This window comes from Serinus canaria, chromosome 10, assembly GCF_022539315.1.
Source record: "Serinus canaria isolate serCan28SL12 chromosome 10, serCan2020, whole genome shotgun sequence".
In the NCBI taxonomy this organism is placed as follows: domain Eukaryota; kingdom Metazoa; phylum Chordata; class Aves; order Passeriformes; family Fringillidae; genus Serinus; species Serinus canaria.
The window spans coordinates 18102163-18128407 of NC_066324.1; the positions used below are offsets into that span (position 1 = coordinate 18102163).

The window sequence follows — 26245 nt, forward strand, 5'->3', positions numbered from 1 at the left end:
TCCAGCTCCAGCCCATGCAGTCCCATCCTTGTTCTCTCTCTTTGGTCCATGTTTGTGCTCTTGAGGCTGAGATTTGGATCCTTGGTGCCCAGCTGGAGCAGGAATTGTTGTGTCTCCCTGCTCTGTGCACAGAGCTCACCATCCCCTAACACAAAGCCCAGACCCACCCACTAGAGCAGCACAGAATGTGAAAAATATCAAACCTGAGGTGTGAGCAGACTGACCTGAGCTTGCCTGGGGGTGTTGTTGGGGACAGGACGTGGACGTGGCAGGGCTGTCCCACACGGTGCAGGGGCTGAAGAAGTTCACTGAGTACAGCTTCCGCGTGGTCGCCTACAACAAGCACGGCCCCGGCGTCTCCACCCACGACGTCGTGGTGCGCACCCTGTCCGACGGTAACGCTGCTCCTCTTCTCACCATTCTGGGGGTTTCCAGCAGTTATCTTAGCAGGGATGGTTTTACCCAACATCTGGGAGAAATGATGAGGGGGCTCTCACAATCTCTGCTGGTCACAGTGACTCTGAGATATTTACAAGCCTCTTTTTCCCAGCCCGGCCATTGAAGGAGTCAGGAGTTTTCTGTTTTTGTTCTCAAGGTTGTTTATTGTTTCTTATCTATAACATTCTTTCTCTGGCCTGCTGAGGTCTGTCTGGCAGGTTGGGTTGAGGCACACTGACCACCTCAGAGGCTGTGTTATCTTTTTATACTAAAAACTACCTGTACATTATTTACCATAACTCCCCAATACCTGTCACCTATGTTAGACAGTCAGCTTCTACCTTAAGCAATCCAAAAGTGCCACCATCACCCAGAAGATAGAGGCCAAGTAGAAGAAAGGGAAAAACTGGACACACCCAGGTTCCCCAGCCTTGCCTCCTGAATCTCCATTCTAAAAACCCCAGAATTTTTTACCCTGTGATAAATTCACTGTCATTCTACTTAAACTCTTTTGACTTGTGATTCTTCATTTAAAGGTTGGTAATTGTTTTTCCATGGGTCAAGATCAAAGGCACAGGGGTCTTGGGCTCTGTGCCAAGGTCTCTGAGCCCCCTGTCGTGGTCTCAAGTCCTCCAGGGCAGTCAGAGGAATTTCCTGGGTTCTGACAGAGGACTCCATCTTATCAGAAGGCTAATTAATTATTTTATTATACTGTCACTGTCATATTTTCTGAAAAATCCCTTCACCAGGATTTCTTCTCCTGGGAAGCTGAGAAGCCTCAGAGAAAAATGAAAACAATCATTATCTGATTGCTTCTCCCTGTTTTGCTGCTTTGGAGTGTGGTTGGAGATTGTTTATCCAACAGGTGAATGTTTGATTGGTTCCATGTGAATTGGTTTTAATTAATAACCAATCACCATCAGCTGTGTCAGACTCTGAGGAGTCAGTCACGAGCTTTCATTATCATTCTTTGTGACCTTCTGTCTGTATCCTTTCTCTTTCTTAAGAATTGTTTTAGTATAGCATTCTTTAATATAATATCATATCCTAAAATAATGAATCAGCCTTCTGAGAACATGGAGTCAGATTCCTCAATTCCTCCTTCATCCTGGGGACCCAGCAAACACCACATTATACTGTATTATTCTATACTATATTACATTATATTACATTACATCTAAACTGAATCTGCCAAGCCCTCAACTCCACTCCACTCAACTGCCCAGCATCTGGTGACTGTCAGCTGACAGTCCTGACACACACACACACCTGGATTCAATTGGCCAGTGAATCAAAACACTCACACCAGAATCCAGTCATCCATTCCCTTCAGGTAAACAATCTTCCACAGGGCATTCCACTTGTGTACAACACAGGAGCAGTAAATGAGATAAGAATTGGGTTTTCTTTCTCTGAGGTTCAGAGAATGTGAATCCCAGAAATATTCTTGGCAAGTTGTGCTTTGCTTTTCTCTCTGAAGAGGAATGGGGCTGAATTATGTGGCAATTTCCAACAAGTGAATCTTTAACCAGACTTTTATGGGGTTTGGTCCTTGTTGCATGTGCCTGTTCACGGTCACAATCCCCCCAGAGGCCTTCCAGAACTGGGTGAAGGAAAATTGCTGCACCTGCAGAAGGGTCTGGGATTGTGATTCCAGAACAATGCTGTCCTGCATTCCAGCACCAGCCATTTAGTTCATGGGCTATTGAGCCTACATTGAGTGTGGACAAAAAAAAAATACACTGAAGGCACAAACTGCAAATTATTTTCTAGATTCTCTCAGATATGAGCAGACTCTTGTTTTTGGAGTGGTTTGATTTTAATTGTGTTCCTGTGCTTGCAGTGCAGCACAGATATTGTTAAATCCATTGCACAGAGTGGTGAGAGCAGGATGTGAGCTCAGTATTTTTTACAAGGCAGATAAAGAGGTGATGTGAGCAGAGATTCATGATTCTGAGTGCTCAGAGGTAGGGATAACTTGTATTTGTTAGAGAGAAGTTTATATAGAAGAGCTCTCAGAGGGAAGGGGAGCAGAGCCTGGAATCCTCTCCCAGGAGTGACCAGGAGCAGAGAGGAATATTGTCCCAAACTCTCTCTGGGTCCAGGTTTGTTTCTGGGGCACTTCCTGACTTGGCAGTGGTTTCTGGGTATTTGCTAATTCATTTCCTCTTCCATGAGACCCTGTCAGCATCTTCTTGAACCCACACCAGCTTTTATCCACAACATCACATGGGCAAAGGTTCCACAGGTAAATTCCTCCTGAAAAGTCTCCCCTTTCTGTCTGTTCTGCCCCTGCTCTGTGTTGGGGTCACTTGTGGGCTGTGCTCCTGAAGGGGGGAACACTCAGTGCCACTGATTATTCCTCTGCCCCTCTCCTCAATCTGTGGACTTTTGCCATGGTCTCCCTGGTTCATCCATTTTCCAGAATCCAAAGACACAGGAATTGCTGCTCATTTCTCCTGAAGCTGGTTCAACCTTTAGTGCCCTTTTCTGAACTCTTCTCCAGATTCCTTTTCTCCTTTGTTTTAAAAGCTCAGGTAGAGAGGACTACACTGGTACCAAAGGTGTATGTGAGGCATTACTTGCTTTTGTGGAGCTTTTTTGGCTCTTCCAAGCACCAAGAAGAATCACCCTGAGGTCTTTGTGCAGTTCTTCACCACAGGATCACCCCCTGGCATCACCCCAGCTCATCTCCCCCCTTCTTGCTCTGGCCTTTCTTTCAAGGAGCACTTCCCTCCCATCCCCTCATTGCTTTCCTCCCTTGAAAGACAGAAATCCCTGTTCTGCTCCTATTCTAGCTCCTGCTTTCTCAATTTCATGCTGTTTTGTTACTTTGGTTGATTTGGTGGAAGTTTCTGACCCAGCAGGTGGAGTTTGAGTGGTTCCATTTTAATGCTGGCACCACTTTGGCACCTCTGGTACCAAGATAAACTGGGAGAGGTTGCAGAAATCTTGCAGCTGTTTCATTCCCCAGTTCCTTGAGAATTCCTGGATGGAATTCTCCATGGCTCTAGCAAGAGGCTGCTGTTCTCTGTGTCCCTGACTCTTCCATAATCCCTTCCACTGCCACTTCAGCTGGAGAGACCATGGGAATCCTTTGGAAGGGTTCAAGGAAACCTCTCCTTCCCCTCACTACCAATGCAAAGAGAGCCTTGGCTGGCCTTACCTTTGTCTTCTTCTGCCCTTCCTGACCATTTGCTCACTGATTTCTCTAAAGGGCTGCCAGCTCCTTGGTTGTTTGAAGAAGAATTTATTATTAGTTACAATGTCATTTTGAAGTTTTCCTGGAGTTCTTTCTTCTCCAATTTCAGTTTTCACATTTAACCTATAGGTCCTTACTTTCTCTGAAGGATGTCATCTTGCTCCTTACAGTCTCATAACCCTGGCAAATCTTCCCAAAATGATGCACATTTTCCTGCCATGTTTTCCTGTTGTGCTGTCCAGGAGCAATCTCCACGTTCCTGCAGGGATTTGTCCCTAAGCTTCCTTTAGCCCTGATTTAACAAAGCATCTGCATTTTTATGTAGGTTTTTGCTCCTAATCTGTTACAGAGCCTTGTTGCAGGGATAACTCTGCAGGTATTACCATTTGAACCCAGGTTTATGTGCTGCTCCTGAGGATTGCTTCTCCTCTCCTGCAATTCCTGATCAGGGATTACAGCTGGGAGTGGTCTCTGAGCCCCAGAGCCTGACTGGGGCCCTCCCTTCCCAGTCCCTGAGCCATCAGCATGTCCTGGTGCTCCTGCCAGGCTCCTCTCCATGTGCTGTCCCCCTCCAGAGCACTGAGCCTGCCCCTGAGCCCCTGGCAGTGTCCCAGGCCACGTTGGACAGGGCTTGGAGCAGCCTGGGGTAGCAGAAGGTGTCCCTGGAGGAGCAAGGAAGGCTTGGGTTTGTATCCTGTGCTCTCCACTGTGCTGCTCTCAGGCCCCCAGCTCTCCATGCTCAGGTGTGGTGGTTTCAGGCTCAGCTGGGCTGGCAAGGGAAGGCAAATCCTGCTCCTCTCCATTTCTGCCATGGGCTGGTGAGTGAGGGAGGTTTCTCCCCATCCTTTACAAACTCTTCTTGCACTTCCTGCCCTCAGGGGAGTTCCCTGGGATGTTACTGTGCCCAGGCTGAGCTATTTGGAAAATGAGTTCTGCAGGCTGGAGCAGTCTTCATCCCTCTTTATCCTTGTGCCTCACTGGAACCTCCCCTTCCTGCCAGGGAAGCCTCTCCTCTGCCAGCTGAGGGAACCAACGTTTGCTGTGGAGCCACAAGGAATTCCCTGCTCCCAGGGTTTTTCTTGCACTCCTTTTTGTCTGGATTTCACTGCCATGGGGAGTGAGTAAAGAACAAGCAAAGAGTGGGAGTTCAAAGGCAGCCCCAGTGGCTGAGATGCCCCTCACCTCCTCACTGTCTCAGGGCCCTGGGGACTCAGAGATTTCCTGTTACAGAAAATCAGGATAACAAAATCCAGGCCATAAATTTAAATGTGGGTTGCCCAAATCAAGCAGTGTGTTCAGGAAAGGTTTACCTTGGAAAAGAGCTGGATGGGATTCTTCCTCTGAGAGTTTGAGAAATGCTTTTAAATATAAACCACATTTTATTTAGATAGGTGTGAAAATAAAGACCTGAATAAAGAGTTTTTTCTTCAGGATGAAAATACAGAAGCCTCCTTAGGGTGTGTCAAGAGGATTGGTAGCTCCTTTATCTGCTGCTGAAACCAGAATGCTTTGTACTTCCATAACAAATGAGAGCAGAGAGTAGTTGGGTGTGGAAATGCAATATTTGAAAGTTTTGGGGTTGTAATTCCTTTAATGTTTCCAGTCCCCAGTGCTCCACCCCAGAATCTAACGCTGGAGGTCCGGAATTCCAAGGTAAGCTTGGAGCATTTCCTGCTGGCTATGGGGAAATAAAAGGCTGGGGGGGGGTCTTAGATTGGCCACATTTTGGAGCTGCTTTGAGTCTTTTTTCCTCCCATGCAGCTTTTGAGCTCTTTATGGAGAATATTCTGATATTTCTAAATATCTTTATGGAGAATACCTGAATGGAGAATATATTTCTGAATATCTTTATGGAGAATATCTGAATGTGGGCCTTGGAGAAACTGCAGTCCAGCTGTGGGCTGGCTGTGGTGGGATACAGTGACAGTGCTAATGATGGGAGGGATTTGATGAGGCTGGAAGGATCAGAGCTGCAATCCCTGCTCACTGTTTGCAGTGTGGGCACACACAAAAACCCTTCTGGAGTGCCTTGAGCCCTTGAGAAAATGAAATATTTGGCCATTGTGCCTTTGGACTTGTACGTGGAGATGATTTTTTGAACCTTCCTGTGCTGCCTTTCCCAGAGCATCCTGCTGCAGTGGCAGCCCCCTCCTGCTGGCACCCAGAGCGGGCAAATCACTGGGTACAAAATCCGCTACCGCAGGGTTGCCCGCAAGAGCGACGTCAGCGAGAGCGTGGCGGGCACCCAGCTCTCCCAGCTCATCGAAGGTGAGCAGCACCTGCCCCCTGGGCTGCCTGCCTGGGCCTGGGGGCTTGGAGACAGCATTCCAGGGGGTTTCAGAGGGGTCCTGTCCTCCCTGGCTGTGTTTAGGGGCTCAGGGACAGGATCCTATGGGGTTTCAGAAGGGTCCTGTTCTCCCTGGTTGTGTTTGGGGGCTCAGGGACAGGATCCCATTGGGTTTCAGAGGGGTCCTGTTCTCCCTGGCTGTGTTTGGGGGCTCAGGGACAGGATCCCATTGGGTTTCAGAGGGGTCCTGTTCTCCCTGGTTGTGTTTGGGGGCTCAGGGACAGGATCCCATTGGGTTTCAGAGGGGTCCTGTTCTCCCTGGTTGTGTTTGGGGGCTCAGGGACAGGATCCCATGGGGTTTCTGTGGGCCCCTGTCCTCCCTGGCCGAGTTTAGGGGGCTCAGGGACAGGATCCCATTGGATTCCTACAGGAACCTCCCCTCCCTGGGGTCCCTGGCTCTGCTTAGTGGGCTCAGGGACAGGATCCTGTTGGGTTCCTGTGGGGTCCTGTGCTCCCCAGGGTCCCTGGCTGTGCTTAGGGGACTCAGGGACAGCATTCCACGGGGTTCCTGCTTTGGAAGACGAACAGAAGCAGCTCCTAAAGGAGCTTTGGGGTCCTGTGGGCTGCAGGTGGTGCCTGAGGGCTGGTGACCTGATTGCTAGCCCTGATTTGGCCATGGATTTGCTAAGTGGACAGGATGATTCCTTATAAAATGTTTCTAAAAGGCCTGGAGAAGCTGATTGTGTGCCCAGATGCTGGAGATGGTGAGGAGAAGGAGGAAAGAGGAGCAGGGGCTGGGCAGGGTTGGCACAGGCACCTGGGCCCAGCTCTGAGCCCTGGGAATGGCTGACCTTGGGAATCCATGGAATGTTCTAGAGGGAATGCCTTTCATCCTTTTGTACACTTCAAACTCCAGCCTAGTCCATCACTTAGTGTCAGTCTCATGCTGCTTCCAGAGCCACAGTTGTGTTCAGCAGAACAAGCAGTGCATGAGAGCAGGAGCAACAGCACATTGTGTTCCTCTTTAAAATCTCTGTAAATGAGCACTTGGTCAGAAGAGAAGAAACTGGGAGATTCTGGAAGAGTTTCTACCAAGATACTCTGATTTTTTTTCTCAGCAACTCCAGCTGTGACTTAGCAAGTCTCAGTTTTCTCACAGAATTGAGATATTCCTGTAATTCCAGTGTATTTCTGCCAGCAACCAAACCTGCTGGAGAGGTTCAGTATATCAAATTTTGAGTGCTCTGATTTTTTAGTACAGACTCTTACATGCATTAATCAGGTGTGTGAGTTTGCTCACCTGCTGCCTCTGTGCCACCCCCAGGTTTGGTGATGGTCCAATGTTCCTGTTCTTAATTAAACTAATTACCAGCCCTAAGTTAAAGCCTGGCTGCCAACAGGCCTTCCCAGTCCCTTCCAGTGCAGATGCTGTGGGGACACTGGGAGTGGAAGGCTGGGTTATCCAGGGCTCCTGGGATTTAATCAGGATCTCTGGGAATTGCTGGGCAAATGGAGCTGTGGGAATTGCTGGGCTCTGGGATCTCTGGGATCTTTGGGAATTGCCAGGCTGAGGGAGCTGTGGGAGCTGTGGGAATCCCTGTCCTGATGGAGCTGTGGGAGTGAGTTCCTCTCCTGCTGGAGCTGTGGGATGTCTGGGATCTGTGGGAATTGCTGTCTTGTGGGATCTGTGGGAGTTCCTCTCCTGCTGGAGCTGTGGCACCTGTGGGAGTTGCTCTCCTGATGGCTCTGTGGGAATTGCCCACCCTGCAGGTTTGGAGCGAGGCACTGAGTACAGCTTCCGCGTGGCCGCCATGACCATCAACGGCACCGGCCCCGCCACCGACTGGGTGTCAGCAGAGACCTTCGAGAGTGACCTGGATGGTGAGGGACAGCAACATGGGGAACCCATTCCCTTCATTCACTGAAAAATGGGGGAACCCATTCAGTTCATGCCCTGAAAAATGGGGGAACCCATTCAGTTCATGCCCTGAAAAATGGGGGAAGCCATTCATTTAATTGACTGAAAAATGGGGGAACCCATTCCCTTCATCCCTCTGAAAAATTAGGGAACCCATTCCCTTCATCCCTCTGAAAAATGGGGGAACCCATTCCCTTCATCCCTCTGAAAAATGGGGGAACCCATTCCCTTCATTTCACTGAAAAATGTGGGAACCCATTCCCTTCATTCACTGAAAAATGGGGGAACCCATTCCCTTCATTCCTCTGACATCTGGCTGCCTCTTTGAACAGCAAACCTCTGAGTTTTCCCTTCTGTTCTAGGTGTACAGTGGGGTTTATTTAGGGTTGGCATCAATTTCTGTTTTAACAGAAAATTCTTGCCAGGTCAATAAGGTGGCTTGAAATGGAGCTGCTTCTACACTTCCTAGTGCTGTATGTTGGCACCAAGTGCTTTCTGCTAAGGAATATTCATTTATAGTGACAGTGAGATGTAACAGGAGGAAAGAAATCTTTGAAAACATTCTCAGCCCTTTGCAATCTTACCCCCATGTTGGTGCTGTGCTTTCTTTGACCCACAGTAACTTCTTTTGCACTGAAAAGGGAGATGAATTATATTTTCTATATTTTCTGCGCCACATCTCCCATCAGAAATTCTGTTGTAGGTATTCAATACAAATTATATTGGAATTGTGGGTATTAGCAGAATTACATTGAAAGTTCTGATGATGGCAGGATTCCTGAGCTTGTTGGAGCATTCAGTGGGATATTCCAAAGCTCTTTGCTTGTGCTCTAAGGGTTCTCCTCAGCAGAGGGTCTGCTCCACCAAGCCCATGGATTTGTGTGCTGTGTCAGAGCAGGCTCAGCCATGCTGGCAGCTGGGAGGTGCAGTAATGGAAATGGGCCAAGATTTGCTCTCTGCTGCTGGAGGATCCTTCAGCTGCCAGCTTGGGAAGCCTGGAAAACCCTTCTCCCATCTCTGTGCAGAGCTGATGCTCAGCTTAGTCCTGGTCCTCCTGCTGCTCCTTCTCTGCTGTGAGCAGAGCAGTTCAGGGATGTGGGGACTGGGAATTCCTTGATCCATGTGTCTGTTGGCCCTCAGTGGATGTGACACACCCTTGGAGCTGCCAGATCCCCACAGTGTGGGGCAGAGCTCTGTACATGAGCACCTCACAGGGCAGTGGAAGTGTCCCTGAACTGGAGTTAACAACACTTTGGCAGAGGGCAGCACCAGGATTAAATTTAAATTTCAACAGGGCAGAAGGAGGAAGAAGAAAAATAACCTTTTCCTTCTCTGTTGGCTTTGTCATTTTAATTTTTTCACCTCTGAATGTTGCAGGAAATCTGACTTTCTACACATTCTTTCCATTGAATAAAGTAATAAAAATTGACATTTAAGACAACATAACATGATATTCATATAACTCTGCATACACCTGTGAGATCTGTGTGTGCACACTGGGTTTCTTTCTTTAGAAAGCTCATGTGAATAATTTTAACACCATGCAAATGCATTTACAGCTCATCTTGCATTTCTTAGGTTCAACAGACACATGAGGCATCATTTCTTTTTATTCCACAGCTGCTTTTTGAGTTTAAATAGAAAAGAATTCCCAGGAGAGTCCCATGGATGTAAAGGGGAGCAGGAGTGTTACAACTCCACTCTGGAGTCAGAGCAGCTTCCCCCTGAGTGCAGAGCAGGAAGTGTTGAGCAATTGCACAGAGTTTGTCCCCAGTGCAGTGGCAATGTCACCTCTGGTGCTGCACTTGAGCTTTGGGAACTGGAGCTGCTGGGCTGTGTCAGCTCAGAGCCCAGAGCTCCCTGGGCTGGGGGCCAGGGCTGTGCTGTGATCCAGCTAATCCTGTTGTGCTGCTTTAGTCAGTGTTTGTAGAGAAATGCAGCGTGTTTCATTAAAGAGAAATCCCTGCAGGAAGCACAAGTCCTTGATTCCATTTAGAGTGGGGAGCTCTGTTTGCTGGTGCAGGGAATTATCCCTAATCCACCAGCACCCAACCACAGGATTGATTTCATTTCTGAGAATGAACCCAACGTTAGGGACACTCCAGGGATGGGTGGAGATTGCTTTTAGGTTCCACTCAACACTGGGGAAAAGCCTCTTAGGAGAAATATTAGGGGCTTACAGTGGCAGTGTTCTGGAGTCAGGGATCCACGTTCTGTGTCTCTGTGGGATGGGTGAGACTTGTGTTGCTTTTGGGGGAAGAGTCTGAACATTTGATGTGTCTAGTTCCTGCTTATGTTGTATGAATTATGGGAATCCAAGGATCTAGGCAGGGACAACTGTAGGAGAAGTGAGGAGAGCCCTTTGCAGTGCAGCTCTTACAGCTGTGGAATATCCTATTTAATGCTACAACCAGCTCAGGAACTTTTCTTTCATCACCAGAGAAATGATTAAAAATTCTTTTCCATGTAATTACTGTAATACTCCCAAGTAAGGAATATGATGGAATTGAAAGGAGATGAATTTGTGAAGGGGAAGGATGGGATAAAACTGGGTTGGTGGCATGGGCAACATGGATCTGCCCAAACAGATCTGATACAAAAACCATCCCAACCCCCTAAGCTTCAGCACAGCTGTGCTGCCTTTTAAAGGGTGAATCTCTTGGAATGTAGTGTTAACATTCTGCTCTTGGAGCTCTTTGCTGGCTGCTGCACCCCAAAGTTTCATTGTGCTCATTCCAACACACACAAGTGCTTTGTTGGCCCTTCCTGCCTCCTGCTCTCCATGTCAGTGCCTCTCTTTGAAGGAAGGCCTTGCGCTGCCTCCATCTCGGGGCTTCTGCTGGGCAGAGTGACCCCGAGATGTGTTAGAAAGTCTCTTTTTCCCAGCCTGGCAGTTGAAGAAGGAGTCAGGACTCTTCTGTTCTCATTCTCAAGGTTGTTTATTGTCTCTTAGCTATAAAATTCTTTCTCTGGCCTGCCAAAGTCTGTTCAGCAGGTCAGACAGAGGCACTCTGGTGTTATCTTTTTATACTAAAAACTACCTGCACATTATTTACCATAACTCCCCAATACCTGTCACCTATGTTAGACAGTCAGCTTCTATCTTAAACCAATCCAAAAGTGTCACCATCACAGCAGAAGATGGAGGCCAAGAAGAAAAAGAAGCAGAAAGGCTGGACAGGCCCAGATTCCTCCATCTTGCCCCCTGAACCCACATTCTAAAAACCCCAAAAAAATCTATTTTTCACCCCGTGACAAACTATTATTCTACTTAGACTTTTGTGGCTTGCACATCCTCATACAAGGTTGGTAATTTTTCCATGGGTCATAATCAAAATCAGAGGTGTCTGGGCTCTGTGCCAGGGTCTCTGAGCCCCCTGGCAGGGCTTGGGGACAGCCAGAGGGATGTCCTGAACCGTGGCACCTCCCTGTCTCTGCAGAGAGCCGCGTGCCCGAGGTGCCCAGCTCGCTGCACGTGCGCCCGCTGGTCACCAGCATCGTGGTGAGCTGGACCCCGCCCGAGAACCAGGACGTGGTGGTCAGGGGCTACGCCATCGGCTACGGCATCGGCAGCCCCCACGCCCAGACCATCAAGGTGGACTACAAACAGAGATACTACACCATTGAGAACCTGGGTGAGTGAGTGCACCTGTGCCCCAGCCCAACCTCCTGAGCTCAGCGCTCCTGAAACAGCCCCCACGTGAGCAGCAGCCTGAGCTCGCTGTGCTCCGGGAGAAAAAGGGACTGAAATGTCACCAGCGTTCACTGGTGGCTCCTTTAAAAGGAAAATAAAGATTCACCCCTCCACAGAGCTCTCTGTGGGAGGTAAAACAGGCTGAGAGTGAGAGAAACAGCAATATTGGGAATTCCATCAAATCAGAGGTTTGAGTCAGTTTGGTTTTGTTCTTTTAAATTGTTTTTCTCGCTCCTGATTTGGCTGTGCTTAAAGGTGGTAAAGGCTGTGCTGTAACTATAGACTTGAGCTGTGCTGTCCCTGCCCAGGCAGAGGGTGGAATGAGATGGACTGTAAGGTCCCTTCCAACCCAAACCTGTCTGGGATTCTGTGGCCATGAACAGAAGGTCTGTGTGGCGACTTCCTCAGCTCAAATCACATATTCCAGTTCAAAATGAAAATTGGAACAAAGAAGGTATGGAGAAACAGAAAGCAGGATTCATTGGCTGTGCTGATTTCTTTTCTTTCCCCTTCAGATCCCAGCTCCCACTACGTGATAACCCTGAAAGCCTTCAACAACGTGGGGGAGGGGATCCCCCTGTACGAGAGCGCTGTGACCCGGCCCCACTCGGGTGAGTGCTGCCCCCAGCTGGGACGGGCTGGGGCTGATCTGATGGCAGGGTCCTGCTGCCAGGTCATCCCCTGCTCTCTGTCCCTGTCCCTGCTTGGCCTTGCACGTTCTGATAAACCACCTAAATTGGGCTCGTTTGTAAGCTCCAAACTCACCTGACAGCTACTAATGGATGTTCTTACTCCAGGTGTTCCCCTGACTGAGCACAGCCCATGTGGGTGCAGTTCTAGAGGCCCTGGGTTGGGGGTTTATGGTCTTTTGCACTGAGATTTTTGAACATTATGCCTGTGTTTGCTTTGTGTCCCTCTGTTGTCACTCACACTAAACAAAATCTGGGCAGTTTTTATTTTGGCCTTGCAATCCTTTAAGGGTTTAAGCAGAGAAGTGTGCAGGTGAGGTGTTGCCAGGCCATGGCTCTCTCAGCCTGCTGGCACCCAGGAATTTGGTGGAGGTGCAACACTTGGGGTTAGTCCTGATGAGCTGGAATGCTTGGGGAATCTCTAGAGGATGCTGGAATTGCAGTTTCATAGTTACTGCAAGTTGGTTTCTCACTGGAACCTTCCTTTGAAGGTGCCTTTCGGGAGGTCTCTGTATGTTTGGGAAGTGGCATCTGCCCAGCCTGAGCTCCAGTTCTGTCTGTACCTTTCCAGCTCTGTGTCCTCCTCTTTGTTTTCTGGGAGAGGACTCAGTGGACACTCCATGCAAATGAAGTGACAGTGACTGAGTGTTTGGGTTCCCAGGCCATGGTTGAGTGCCCTGGGCACTAATTAGGGCAATGCCAGCAGGGATTTGTTGTCTTACTGTCTGGAGGAGGGAGGACAATGCAAGAGTGTTGTTATTGCCCAGTCTAATGTCACCTATTAACTCTGGCTTTTCTCTCTTTCTCTCCATTCCTCACCTTCCATCTCATTGCACTTCCCTGCATTCCTTCTTTTTTGTTTTGGTTGACATTAAAATGCCACCTCCTCCCTTGTTTAATTCTAAACCACGGCCTTTCCCCCACGGATTGCGCAGACACTTCCGAGGTTGATTTGTTTGTTATTAATGCTCCATACACTCCAGTGCCAGATCCGTCTCCCATGATGCCCCCGGTGGGAGTTCAGGCTTCCATCCTGAGCCATGACACCATCAGGATCACTTGGGCAGACAACTCCCTGCCCAAGAACCAGAAGATCACGGACGCGCGCTTCTACACCGTCCGCTGGAAAACCAACATTCCTGCCAACACCAAGTACAAGGTACTGACCCTGGGGAGCTGCCAGGGCAGGGCACAGCTCTGGGGGCACTGCTGGGCTCCAGCTCCACTGCCAGGGCAGGGCACAGCTCTGGGGGCACTGCAGGATCCCTCCAGCTCCACTGCCAGGGCAGGGCACAGCTCTGGGGGCACTGCTGGGCTCCAGCTCCACTGCCAGGGCAGGGCACAGCTCTGGGAGCACTGCAGGACTCCAGCTCCACTGCCAGGGCAGGGCACAGCTCTGGGGGCACTGCTGGGCTCCAGCTCCACTGCCAGGGCAGGGCACAGCTCTGGGAGCACTGCTGGGCTCCAGCTCCACTGCCAGGGCAGGGCACAGCTCTGGGAGCACTGCTGGGCTCCTCCAGCCCCACTGCCCAGGGCAGGGCACAGCTCTGGGAGCACTGCTGGGCTCCTTGGAAGGGCAGGATTCCTCCAACTCCTCTTGCAGGGCAAGCTCTGGGAAGTCTGCTGGGCTCCTTGGAGGGGCACATTCCTCCAGCTCCCCTCCCAGGTGAAGGCCCAGCTCTGGGAATGCTGCTGGGATGAGCCTGGGGGCCTTGGAGGGCCAGGATTGCTCTGGGTCTGGTGGGAGCAGTTCCTTGGTGTCTCCTGTGGGAAGGAGCTGGAGCTCTGGGGTGTTGTGGCAGAGCAGCTCCAGGGGGGGAACAGGAGGTTCCAGAGTTGTTCTGCTCCCTGGGAGGGGAGGTGTGGGCTGTGTGACTGGGGCCCCTCACTGAGCCTTGCAGGGAGAGCAGATTTACCCCCATGGTTTGGAGTTTCCTTTTAGAGCCTTTTCAGTTCCTACAAAGCTAATGGGGAACTTCTCCTTTGGGAGCTGACTGGCTTCAAAATACACAGCCAAAACTTTATTATATCCTTGCCTTCCTCCATTTTCATGTGTTTGGATTTGGAGACTGGATTTGAGGTTTGTTTTGGTGGTTGGTTGGATTTTTTTATTAATTTTCAGAGTTACCTGGAGGGCTCAAAGCTGTTGACTGCAAATTTCACATTTGTAACGAGACTCAGAGGAACTGCTTGTTAAAATACCCAACCAGTGGAGCTCCCTTTATGCTCCTGCAGAGCCAGCTTGTTATAATCCAGATCTTTTCTTTATTGAAATGAAAAGATGTAAATATGTGTGTATTCCTCCTCTAAAGGCAAGCTGCTTCTGAGCCACATTCCTGAGTCATGTGCAGAGGATGTCTCAGGAGTGGTTTAAAGAAAGCTGCAGTTTCATTAGCTAATTGCTTAAAAGAATGAAATAAAATAGAAGATGGAATAAAACAGTAAATTTACTATTCCTGCTGTTCCAGTGCTGGAGGTCAGTGAGCAATAAGTTTGACTGTGACCAAACCCACACAGAATGATGGAATATAATTTAAAATTACTCAGAAATGTAGAAAGGATTTGCCTGAAGGAGAGAAGTTTGAGGAATTTTCCCCAGTCATGTGTCTGGAGAGCCCACATCCTGCTTTCCTCCCCTTGTTTCTGTTGGAAATGCTCTCCTGCCCTGTTGGATGGTTTTTGGGAGGTCAGAGCCCCTGCAGGGAGTGCTGGGTCTCAGTCAGGCTCAGAACCTCACTGCAGTGAGGGCAGTGCTGGTCCTGGCCCCTCTGCAGCTCCTCCAGAGCCTTTGGTGTCCCCATTCCTGGGGACAGAACTCCAGAGCTCAGTGGGGTTTTATCTCCCTCCCCCCTAAAGTGGGTGTTGGGGCTGTTCACTGAGCTGTTCTGTTCCTGCCCTGTCCCAGGCTGCTGAGGGAGGAGCTGTGAGCTCCCTGCACCCGGGGTTCCTCCTGAGGAGCTTTGTTTGTGCAGGAATCTGAGGAGAGCAGGGATTGCAGCCCTCAGGGCAGCAGGGTGCCGGTCTGAGCCTGGAAACCCAGAAGAGATGGGGGCAGCCCCTGTGTTTGACCTGTCTCAGCTCTGGTTGCTGGGAATTTTAGGCTTCCTGTGCTGCCAGACCCTGACCCCCCAAAGAACACTCCATTTAACCTGCACCATAAAATAACCTTCCAAAGTTGAATAACAGAGCTAGAATGATGAGTGAATGGTTTAAATAGAAGTGTAGTGTCACACAGCAGAAAACTTAGAGTTGAAAGTTTTAGAATATAGTCATAGATATAAAGCAAGATGAAAATTTGAGAAGCTAATCCTGCTTCTTTACCTTCTTCTTCATGAATTTGAGCAGTAGGGTGTCATTAGATAAAAAAGTCCACATTGCCTGACACAAGTAGTTAGTTATTAAGTTAAAAGTAAAAATAATTTAGGTATCATTTCTTAATTAGACAGTTTATCCTTAAAAGACCTTAGAAAGAGAAAAATAAAGCTGCTTTTTTTTTTACCTTATTAGTGAAGCACTGTGAAACTCACACCTTACAAAGCTGTAACAATGGAGCAGTTCTCCAAAGCCCCTTTGCTGGTGTGTGGGGTTGTCCTGCAGCCACCTGGGATCCATCAGGAATCAATGACAATATTAAACATTGGATCTTTCAGGACTGCATAAAAGAGAAACAAATTGTTCAGGGTAATATTCCTGGAGTTTATTTCTAGCAGGTGAGCAGGGCTTGGTTACTGTGGGATAGGCTGGGATCTTTAAATAACGAAGTGCTGGGAAATTGTGGGGTCTGACACTCCAGGGGGGCTCAGGTGAGACATTTACACTCAGTGGGATGCACAGGGAAACTAAAAGATCCCAAGATTCAAAGCCAGAGATGGAAACCAGAACTTTTAGATGTAAAAGGAGCCCAGCTGCCACATGAAATAATACAAATATTGGAGTGCTTAAATACTGCTGGGAATTGCAGCATCCTGGAGAGGAAGAGCTTTTTGGGGTAAGGCAGCTGGGAATGCCAGATGGGAGGGAAAGATTCTGCCTTGGACTTGTCACTCCATCCCTCCCAGTGAGGTCTGCATTCCCCAGGGAGCTGTGCCCCTTCCAGCTGTGCCCCTTCCAGCTGTGCCCCTTCCAGCTGTGCCCCAGCCCCTCAGCCACAGTCCCACCCACTCCAAACTGCACTGAGCCTCACCAAGGAGAGCCTCAAAGCCAATGGAGGGTTTAATTTTAATGCATTTTATGAGTCTTTGTTGTCTGGCCACAGACAGCAAAGCCCTGGGCACAAATCCCTGCCATCCCTTGGATCAGCATTTCCTGAACTTCCATCCCTTGGAAGCAAAAAGAAATTAAGAGATTGGAGGTCTCAGGCTTTCTTTGTCACTGCTGGAGCCTTCAGGAAAGGAGCCTTACCCTTGGCAATAAATCAGCTGCACTCAGGGGTTTCTGGAGGCAGTGGCTGTGGCAGGTGTTGTATGGCCCTGTCAGATCCTGCAACAACTCCTTAATTCTGTGTTTACCCCACAGGTCAAGGTGGGGAATATACTGATCTGTAAACACAGCTTTCCCTCTTTTCCATGGGCCTCCAGCTCATTCTGTTGGTGCTGAAGCCATTGATAACAAATACCAGATCTTTAGAAATGCTGAATTACAAATTCCACTGTGACCCACGGGTACTTTCCTTGTGTGATCATAAATCACCATTTTTTTCTGAAAAGAACCTACATCTTAGCAAAGCTTCATTCTCTTCCAGTCTGACCAGTGTGTCTTTAGTTGGTTGTTTATTACATTTAAGGTTGTTCTGGAAGTTCCAGCAGGGATCTGGGAGGCAGCTCCAGGTTCCAAGCCAGGACTGTTCTTGCTGTGCTTTTTGTTTGCCCCAGCCAGAAGAGTTAATGAAATGCTGTAAAGGAAGCCCCAGGTAAACAGGGCTTGAACCACTGCAGAACAAGTGGGCCCTGGCCCTTGAATTGTCTTTTTTCATTTCTAATTGACTGCTGCTAAGTGCTCCTGCTGATTGCAGAGTTTCTAGTGGAGGATAAACGTTGATATTTGATTAATGAATTTGCACAGCAGAGAAGAAGCAGCCCTAATGAATGACTGTGGTTATGGAAATGCTGGGAGCAGGGGGCTGGGCTTTGGGAAGTGCTGACCCTGCTTTCCCTTGCAGACTGCAAATGCCACCACCCTGAGCTATCTGGTGACAGGACTGAAGCCAAACACCCTCTATGAGTTCTCGGTGATGGTGACCAAGGGCAGGAGATCCAGCACCTGGAGCATGACAGCACATGGGACAACCTTTGAACTAGGTACTCCTGGGATATTCCCAAAGAAACCTCCACCTGAAATGGTTCTGCTGATTAACACTTGCTGGGGGGGTGGGGGGTCTGAATAGTTCAGTCAGAAATTCTGATTAAAAAAACAACAACATACTTGAAAATTGCAAGGGATGATTGCAGGAGAATTTACATCAAATTGCAGAGAAGTCATGAATAATGTACCACACTTCATGGGCAGGGGAGGAGAAAGTCTCACAAAAAGCACCTTAACAGCAAATACAAAGAAAACACTTCAGCAAATCATAGTTTGGTGTAAATGTGATGATAATTGTTACAGAGTGAGAAGGTGCATGAGGCAAATGAAGACAAATCCCAGTGGGCATTAAGGGATCCAGATGAGCTCTAAATCCCTGTTCAGTGCAGAGCAGAGGAGGGTTTGAGGCTGCCAGGAACAGCTCAGGCCCAGGGAGGGACTGGGAGGGCCAGGCCCTCTCCCTGCCCTGCCCCTCATTAGCTCTTCTTACCCTGCAGTGTTAAATGAACTTTGGGCAATTAAATTTACTGCCTATTATGGGTAGGGCTCTCTTTAGATGGACTGTGGAGGACAAGAAACCCCAGAGTCCAAATGAGCCCAGTGTTCCCCTTCTAAATTAAAAGACAGCCAAAAAAAATCAATCATGCAAAGAATTAGTGAGATTTTCCAGATAGTCTATAATAGAAATTCTTTCATTTCTGCTTAAGAAAAAGCAAACCCAGGATAAAATCTGAACTCTCTGAAGGCCCAGTGAGCTTTTGAAAACATTGCCATGGTTTTGGGGGGGATTCCATGGTGTGGGGCCAGCTCTGGGCTGGGGCTCCTTTCCCATCCCACATGAAACCCTCCATTTGGTGTTTTTTGCTGACACACATTTAATCCTCAGCCATAACTCTGCTCTGAGTGCAGGGACAGTAAAAGCTGCACAAATCAAGGTTTTTAAATGAGAATTTGACACAAAGCCCCTGAGCAAGGGCACAATGCAGGAGGGCTCAGTGCATTTCAAGAGGAAGGCTCAGGTTGAAGTGCTTGTAAGGAATATTTGCTAATATGACCCAAAAGCTGGAGAACTAAGGAGAAAATTGAAAAAAAAAAAAAGCTACATATATTTTCTCAGAACAGATCTTGTGATTTATAATACTGGCCAAATTCCTGAGTGAGTGGCTCAATAGTTTGGGGTACTCCTGAGAAGTTGTGAAGGACTTGCTCCTAAAAGGAGAACAGGGAATTCTGGGCTCTGTTGTCTCTGTATTCCTGATCTCCTGTGGGCTACTCCTGATTTTCTATTTTTGTTTCCTCTGAATCCTTTTTTACATATTTGGGGCAATAGTTACAATAACTCCTGGGCTTTGGCTGTCCCTGCTTTCCAGCTCTTCATCACAGGGATAATTGGTGGCCATCCCAGAGGATTTATGGATGGATTTCTAATAGGTCACCCACATAAACCTCTGGAAATGCAGTAAGTTCAGTGGTGCTGTGGCTGTATTAAACATCCAAGGTGGATTTACTCAGGAACCTCCTGGATTTCAGGATGTGGCACTGCAGGGGTGGTCAGTGCCCTCTGGAGCTCACAGCAAGGATCTCAGCTTTCTGCTGGAGCCATTTGTGCTGTTCCCTGAATTTTTGGCAGGAGAGGCTGATGGGAGAAGGAAAACTCTCCCCTCCTTTCTTTCCCTCAGTGCTGCTCTCTGGCAGCCCAAGGAAAAAGGAGAAAGATTGGTCGGTGGTGTTCAGCAAATTCTTCTGCATTTGAAGCTCTCTGAGGTGCAGATGCCTTCCAAATGACAAATCATTCCTCAGGAACTCAGCCTGCCCAGATGTTGTTCCCAGAGCAGCTGGGGCTGCCCCTGCATCCCTGGCAGTGCCCCAGGCCAGGCTGGGCAGGATGGAGAGCCCTGGGACAGTGGAAGGTGTCCCTGCAATGGCAGGGGTGGCACTGGATGGGCTTTAGGATCCATTCCCAAACCATTCCAGGCTGGTGTAATTCTGAGTTGCTGCTGGATTTCCTTTGCTGACTGGGATTTAAGTGAGAAATGAGCACTTCTGGCTCTGAGTCCAGCCCAAACCTGGAAACAGGGAGATGTTTCAGATGCCTGCCTGTATAGAATGTGTCTTTCACAAGTTTGGAGGATTTTTGTGATGACTGAAGGAATCCAGGTGAGAAGTCAGGTGTGCAGATGTTTGAGGATGCTCAGCCATGGATGCCAAGGGGGATCTCCATATGGGAGGGTGGCAGTGCCCCTGGCTGGCACTGGCCAGTGAGGGGGGGTTATAACAGTGAAGGAATAACCCAGCTATAATTGCACTCCACGTCAGAGGGAGCTGCAGGCCCTGAGCTGGATGTTCCCCTGGGGTGACAGGGCAGCCCTTGCTGACACTCTGGCTCTGTTGCAGTGCCAACCTCACCCCCCAAGGACGTGACTGTGGTGAGCAAGGAGGGCAAGCCCCGCACCATCATCGTCAACTGGCAGCCGCCCTCCGAGGCCAACGGCAAAATCACAGGTGGGCACCAGGGCCCTGGGGCTGCCAGCTGCTCTGCCAGCCTCAGGAGTGCCATCCCTTGGTCACTGCTGTCCCTCACCCAGCTATACTCACATCTGAACTAACGCAGTGGGAGGTGGAGGTGGAAGTTTCAGTATCTCCATAACCTTTGTGCTGTTCTAACAGCAGCCTCCAGCAGTGACCCCAGTGCCTCTGGCCCATCAGAGGTTTATTTAGGAGAGGCCATCCCAGTGCTCTTTGTCATCCTTGTGGCATTTTGGTGCCACAGAACAGACTTCAGAGCAGTTTCCTGTTCTCCTGACAGAACCATTAGGAGTAAACTGTTATTTGCCTTTAACTCATCACTGCCACACAGGATAAATCACTTTCCAGACAGTAATAATTGCTGATTCCCTTCTATAATTTCTGTTCACATTCCCACTTGGAAGGGCTTTCTGAAATAATCACTTCAATTTGAATTTGTTTAAAGCTGAAATCAGATTTGAATGGCAGTGTGTGGTTTTGGGTGTGAGCTCAGGGTTAACCATGGTGCAGAATCCAACCTGGGACACCTGACTGGGCAGGACTGGAGGCCAGGCTCTGCCCAGGAGACTAAAACTGATTAAATCTCTGAAAAGGCAGCAAAATGTTTCCTCTCCATGGGGAAGGATTGGCTGGAGACACAGGAGCCTTTGGTGGGGGGATTTGGCTGCCAGTGAGGGGCACAAATGTCTCACACTGGGGCACACCCAAGAGAGGGGAGAGAACTACAGAGAGCAGCATTTACCTGCACAGGGCTGGCAAAATGACCCCATTGTGCAGCTCCCAAATCCCCTGGAACAGAACTGTTCAGTATTTATCAGCTTTTGCACCAGCAGCAGTTAACAGCTTAAAAATGAACTAAAATGGTGATTCAGGGCAAAGACTGAATGCAGCAGGTGCCAGCTCCCCTTTCCCAGAGCCCACCTCCTGCTCCCCTTTCCCCTCTCCTGCTCCCCTTTCCCAGAGCCCACCTCCTGCTCCCCCTTCCCATCTCCTGCTCCCCTTTCCCCTCTCCTGCTCCCCTTTCCCAGTGCCCACACAGTTTTTGGGATGTGGGACCCGAGTGCCCTCTGCTGGGAACAGCCCCATCAGCTCAGGCACTAATTAATTACTCATTAACTCACTCTGTGCTGTCAAGTGATGCCAGGATTGTGAGTGGTGATGTCATTCCATGGCCCCCTGTCCATGGAATGCTGAGCTGGGCCCCTCTGGGTCCCACATGCTGGGGCATCGTTAGAGCTGCTGACTAATTAGGGCACTCTGAAATTAATTCAGTACTTGTGCCTCTAGACTGTTATACTGCTTTTAGCATCACTTCATATATATTTTTTTCCATATCTATATATATGTATAGATATATATATAATAGAGATATTTTTATATTATATATATTCTCTACAAATTCATTTCCCATATATTACAAATGTAGAGATAGATATGTATAACATATCTATATCACAGATATATAGTAATATAAAAATTTGTACTCCCATGTGTTACATAGAAAATAAATACTTGAAGCTAAATATAGAAATAAATAGTGATACAAATATATTAATAATATATGAAAATATATCAGGTATATTGTGTTTTATACAATATATATTAAATACAGATTCAAGTATTTATTTCTGTGTGTATTTAAATATATAGAGGTTCAAGTATTTATTTTATGCTGATCTGTGTTTCTTGTATAAAATAGTTATAAAGTTTTTACTGCATAATGATTGGTGATTTCACTGTATTTTTATAACAGAACATAAACCCTTCCCATACCTTTTTTTCTGGGACGTGCAGGGCAGCCTCAGCTCTCTCCAGATTCTTGTTGCCTTTGTTAATGCACTGGAAAATAATGAAATAATTATAAAAACAAATTGTTTCACTGTGCATGAGAATGTTTTGTTGTTCCAATGTAATTTAAATAATATTAATTTGTGGTGTTGTGAGGTTTTTAGGGCGAGGTGAGAGATGAGAATTTGATGTTAAGTTTTTAAGAAGGTTGATTTATTATATTATGATGTTATATTAAAACTATACTAAAGAAAGAGAAAGGACACAGATAGGAGGTTAGACAAGGATGATAATGAAAACTGACAGACTCAGAGTCTGACACAGCTGAAGGTGATTGGTTATTAATTAAGAACAATTCACATGTTTGCACAAACAATTTCTAGGCTATATTCCAGAGGAGTAAAACATGGAGAAGCTGAGGCTTCTCATCTTCCCAGGAGAAAAAATCCTGGTGAAGGCATTTCTCAAAAATATCACAGTAGCATTAATTCTCTGAGGATGTTTTGATAAAGGCAGCTTTACTTTGTTGGTCTATAAATAGGTAAAGAGATGGAAATAGCAATTTGTCCACGTTCAGGGAATGGTGATCAGAAATATTCTAAATGGCTTTTTTCTCTTACCATCTCCTTTGAGCAGTTCAGAGGGAAGATGGGAGGGCTGGCTGATATTTGAAGATGGTTTTAGTGTTTGCCAGAGGCAGAGCACGCTTGTGAAGCCGCTGGTGGCTTCCCATTTCTGTGTCCCTGATGGGTGGCACTGTCCCCTCCCTGCCCAGGCTACATCATCTACTACAGCACGGACGTCAACGCCGAGATCCACGACTGGGTCATCGAGCCCGTGGTGGGCAACAGGCTCACACACCAGATCCAGGAGCTCACCCTGGACACCCCCTACTTCTTCAAGATCCAGGCCCGCAACTCCAAGGGCATGGGGCCCATGTCTGAGGCCGTGCAGTTCCGCACCCCCAAAGGTACCTGAGCCCCCCTGGGAGGGGCAGGGCTGGGCTCCTGGGGTGCCTCTGCAGGGAGTGAGTGCTCAGCTCAGGGTCGTGGGTTTGTGCCCCAGGTTGGGCACCAGTGGTAGGTGCTGCTGCCTGTCCCTTGTCCCCAACAAGCCTCCCCTGTGGAAAGGGGAGCACTTCTCCATGCTTGAGTCAGCATTCAGGCCATGCAGTCAAAGCTCCACTCAGCACTCACTGCAGCTGGTTCAGCCACAGAGGAAGGAAAGGCTCTTGGCAAGGGTTTATTCCAGCAGAGTAACACTGTCACCAAAGGACAAACCCAGGGAAAGAGAAAAACCACCTGGAGCAGGCAGCTTATAAAGGGGAGGGGGTGGGGGCAGGGGGGCCTGGTCTCCAGGGGTGAGGGGGTGGCCACCAGGGGCACCAAGCCAGGAGAAACCAGAGGCAGTTGTGACATCAGGTCCATGGGGAGGCTGGTTTTCCCTTTGGGAGGGATGACTCTGTGCTCAGTAGTTAATGTTTCCAGGGCTGAGGGCTTGGGGATTGACCAAGGTGGGAGAGTTCATGGGATGCTGCATCCCTGTGGCTGGAGCTCAGCTCTGGGGGTCACTGGCTGTTCCCAGAGCCTGGGGCCTTTGGGCTGTTCTGGTGTTACAGAGCTGGGGTGGCTGCAGTGACAGTCCAGGTCCTGTGTGTCACATCTGGCAGTGGGATGGTGCACTGGGAACTCCTGGGATGCAGCAGCCCCTAATTCAGGAGCTGGTGGTGATGGGCAAAGATGGGAAAGAGTAAAATGGGAGAGAGCTTGGGAAAAATAGAATTATGAGTTTGTCATAGAATCCTGTCACAGAATTGGGTTGGGAGGGACCTTACAGCCCATCCATGGGCAGGGACACCTCCACCAGCCCAGGCTGCTCCAAGCCCTGTGCAGGCTGGCCTTGGACACTTCTCCATGAGAGTTTCAAGAGCTGTACCCTGTGCTGTGGGAAACTTGGAATTCTGTCTCACTCCTTCAATCCTTGTGATGTGTCTCTTGTTTTTTCCTCCCTGTGCTTGCCCCACTAAGCTGAGTCCTCAGATAAAATGCCCAATGACCAAGGTAAATGAACAGCCACATTTCTCCTCTCTCCATCCCTCACTGTTCTGTTTGCTGTCCATGTGCTGTGACATTTTCTGAGTGGAGCAGGATCCTGCTGCTCTGGCTGGGGATGGTTCCTGCTGTGCTGACAGGGGGAGCTGGAAGTCCTGGCTGTGGGTGGCAGGAATGTGAAGGGATTTCTGCAGAGATGTCCCAGAAGGGCCATGGGGGTTGTGCCAGCTCTGAATCCTGCTGGGGGAATGGCTCTGGGGCCAGTGCTGCTCCGTCCAGCCCTGCCCATGTACAAGGGGGTGGAAAATCAAAGGGATTCTGGTTAGCACAACGGCTGCTTAGGAGGATTCATTCCATAATCAAGGCAGGGAAGCCCTGGAAAGCTCTGTGCAGGAGAGATTCTGCCTGTCAGCTCATTTGGAGCCCAGACTCTCCTGTGGAGCCCAGCACTGGCTCCTAAAAGCCTTAAGGTTTTAAAATGTTTGCTTGAAAAATGGGAGCTTTGAGCTTCCCACATCGAATTAGAAGGTGGATGTCCCAGGGCACTTCTTGCTTTCTTCCAAATAACCTACAAGCCCCATAAAAAAGGGAGAATTAATCTGAAGGGATGAGTTAAAAAGGCCATTGGCAAACAGCTGAGAGATGCAATTAAAGAGATCCTAAAGGGGCTCTGAGGGAGCTGCTCCTCACTTGGCTCCTCAGCTTGGTACTTGGAGTAATTTATTAAATGTGCTTTTAGCCTGCACCAGGTGATGCTGGTAGCAGGGGCAGTCAGGGAGTGAATGGATCCCCATCCCTGTGTCCTGGAGGTGGGGCTGGGGTTTGGGCAGCCTGGGAGCAGATGCTGCAGTGTCATGGTCCTGCCCAGCAGCAGGGAACTGGGCAAGGGCACAGGGTTTGAGGTTTTCTGCTTCTCCCTGTTCCAGCCCCATTTCAGCCAGTGTCACATCCTAAAGTAACACATTCTCCTAGCCATGATCAATTTTTATCACATCCTATTATTTATAAATCATCAAAGCCCAGAGTTTTGTTTGGGAATTCCTATAAGGACACTGGGAGAGCTGAAATCATGGCAGTAGCTGGAATGTGGGAAAGGGGAAGGCAGAGGAAGTGCAGGAGAGGAGCTGAGGAGCAGCACTGAACTACCAGGCTGGGACCTGCAGGGAAGAGCCAGCAAGGCTGGGAGCCAAACCAAAAGGGATTGATGCTCTGCCCTGAATGGTTCTGTCCTTTTCTCTTTGTCTGCTTTAATGCTTCCCCCTGAACTCAGCACAGGATTCTGATTCCCCACACCCTTCTGCAGTACAGAGCTTGTCAGAACTCAGGGCCTGTTGCTCTCAGGCTTCAGGTGCTTGCACTGGCCTCATGCTAAAGCAAAGATTAGGGTCTCTGATGGAGAAAACCCATGCTGAAGTCACCCACAGTTAAAATGTTCTGTCGGGATATTTTGTAACAGGAGGTTCACAGGCTGAATGAAAAACAATTCCAGCAAATGCTGCCTTAAACTGTTCCTTAAAAGAGGTCACTGCTTAAGAGATGGGGCTCCCTGGAATGCATTTAAAGGTTTAAACTGTTCACCTGTGGGTTTAGGAGTTGGATCCTCAGAAGCACCTTGGCTGGGTACCTGAATTTCATCCTAAATTCATCAGGGAGGAGGACATGGGTTCCATGAGGATCACTGTGCCTTTTCTCTCTCTCTCAGCCCTGATTTGATGTCCCTTGCTGACCTCAGGGCAGTTGTTCCCTTCTCTTTCATGGTGTTGTTCAGCACACTGAGCTGCACTTGGCCATGCAAGTTCTTGCAGAACTCACTGGAAGCATTCCTCCTGGACAGTTCTCATTCTTCTCTGTTCATTTGTTGTTAATCCTGTGCATAGGCTCCACGTGGGGTTTTTTTATGGTGCTGTTTTAACCAAGCATTGCACAGCACTGTCAGACATTTCCTGGAAGCCTCACTGCAGTATATTTTATATATCTCTCATCATATATCTGCATAGTTACTGGTACCAGCCACCTTTATGGGCTGGCATTCAGCTTTGTGAAGATACCTGTTTCCCACAAACCAGGAAGATGGATGTGAATGTGTGCCATCTCCTCTCCATCCCCTTCTCCATCTCCTCACCTGCTTTAGGGCTCCAGCTGCTCCACTGGAAGTGCTCAGGGTGTCTGATTGCCCTCCCTAAATATTGCTGGTTCTTCATGTCCCCCTCCCACAGCTTCTCTGCCTGGAGCAGCTCCTCAGGCCCAGGCTCAGGGACTCTGGGTCCCTCTGGGGTTCCACCTTTGCAGGGCAGGGTCAGTGCCCAGTCAGACACAGATCTGTTCCACCAAGCTGTGGGAGATGCTGTCCC

General features: G+C 48.7%; 1 protein-coding gene across 4 annotated transcripts in view; it reads left to right on the plus strand.

Moving 5' to 3' along the window:
• The window catches only part of NEO1 (neogenin 1), a 171225-nt gene that overhangs the window by 133091 nt on the left and 11889 nt on the right, over positions 1-26245 (plus strand). For 3 of the 4 annotated variants that reach the window (XM_030228246.2, XM_030228249.2, XM_030228250.2), the window contains exons 11-20: positions 257-395; positions 5244-5293; positions 5764-5908; positions 7698-7808; positions 11286-11480; positions 12055-12150; positions 13164-13387; positions 17387-17525; positions 19924-20031; positions 22619-22813. In XM_030228246.2, the coding sequence (XP_030084106.1) occupies positions 257-395; positions 5244-5293; positions 5764-5908; positions 7698-7808; positions 11286-11480; positions 12055-12150; positions 13164-13387; positions 17387-17525; positions 19924-20031; positions 22619-22813 (1402 nt within the window). The remainder of the gene's footprint in view (positions 1-256; positions 396-5243; positions 5294-5763; positions 5909-7697; positions 7809-11285; positions 11481-12054; positions 12151-13163; positions 13388-17386; positions 17526-19923; positions 20032-22618; positions 22814-26245) is intronic. The other variant, XM_030228247.2, reaches the window with a different exon arrangement.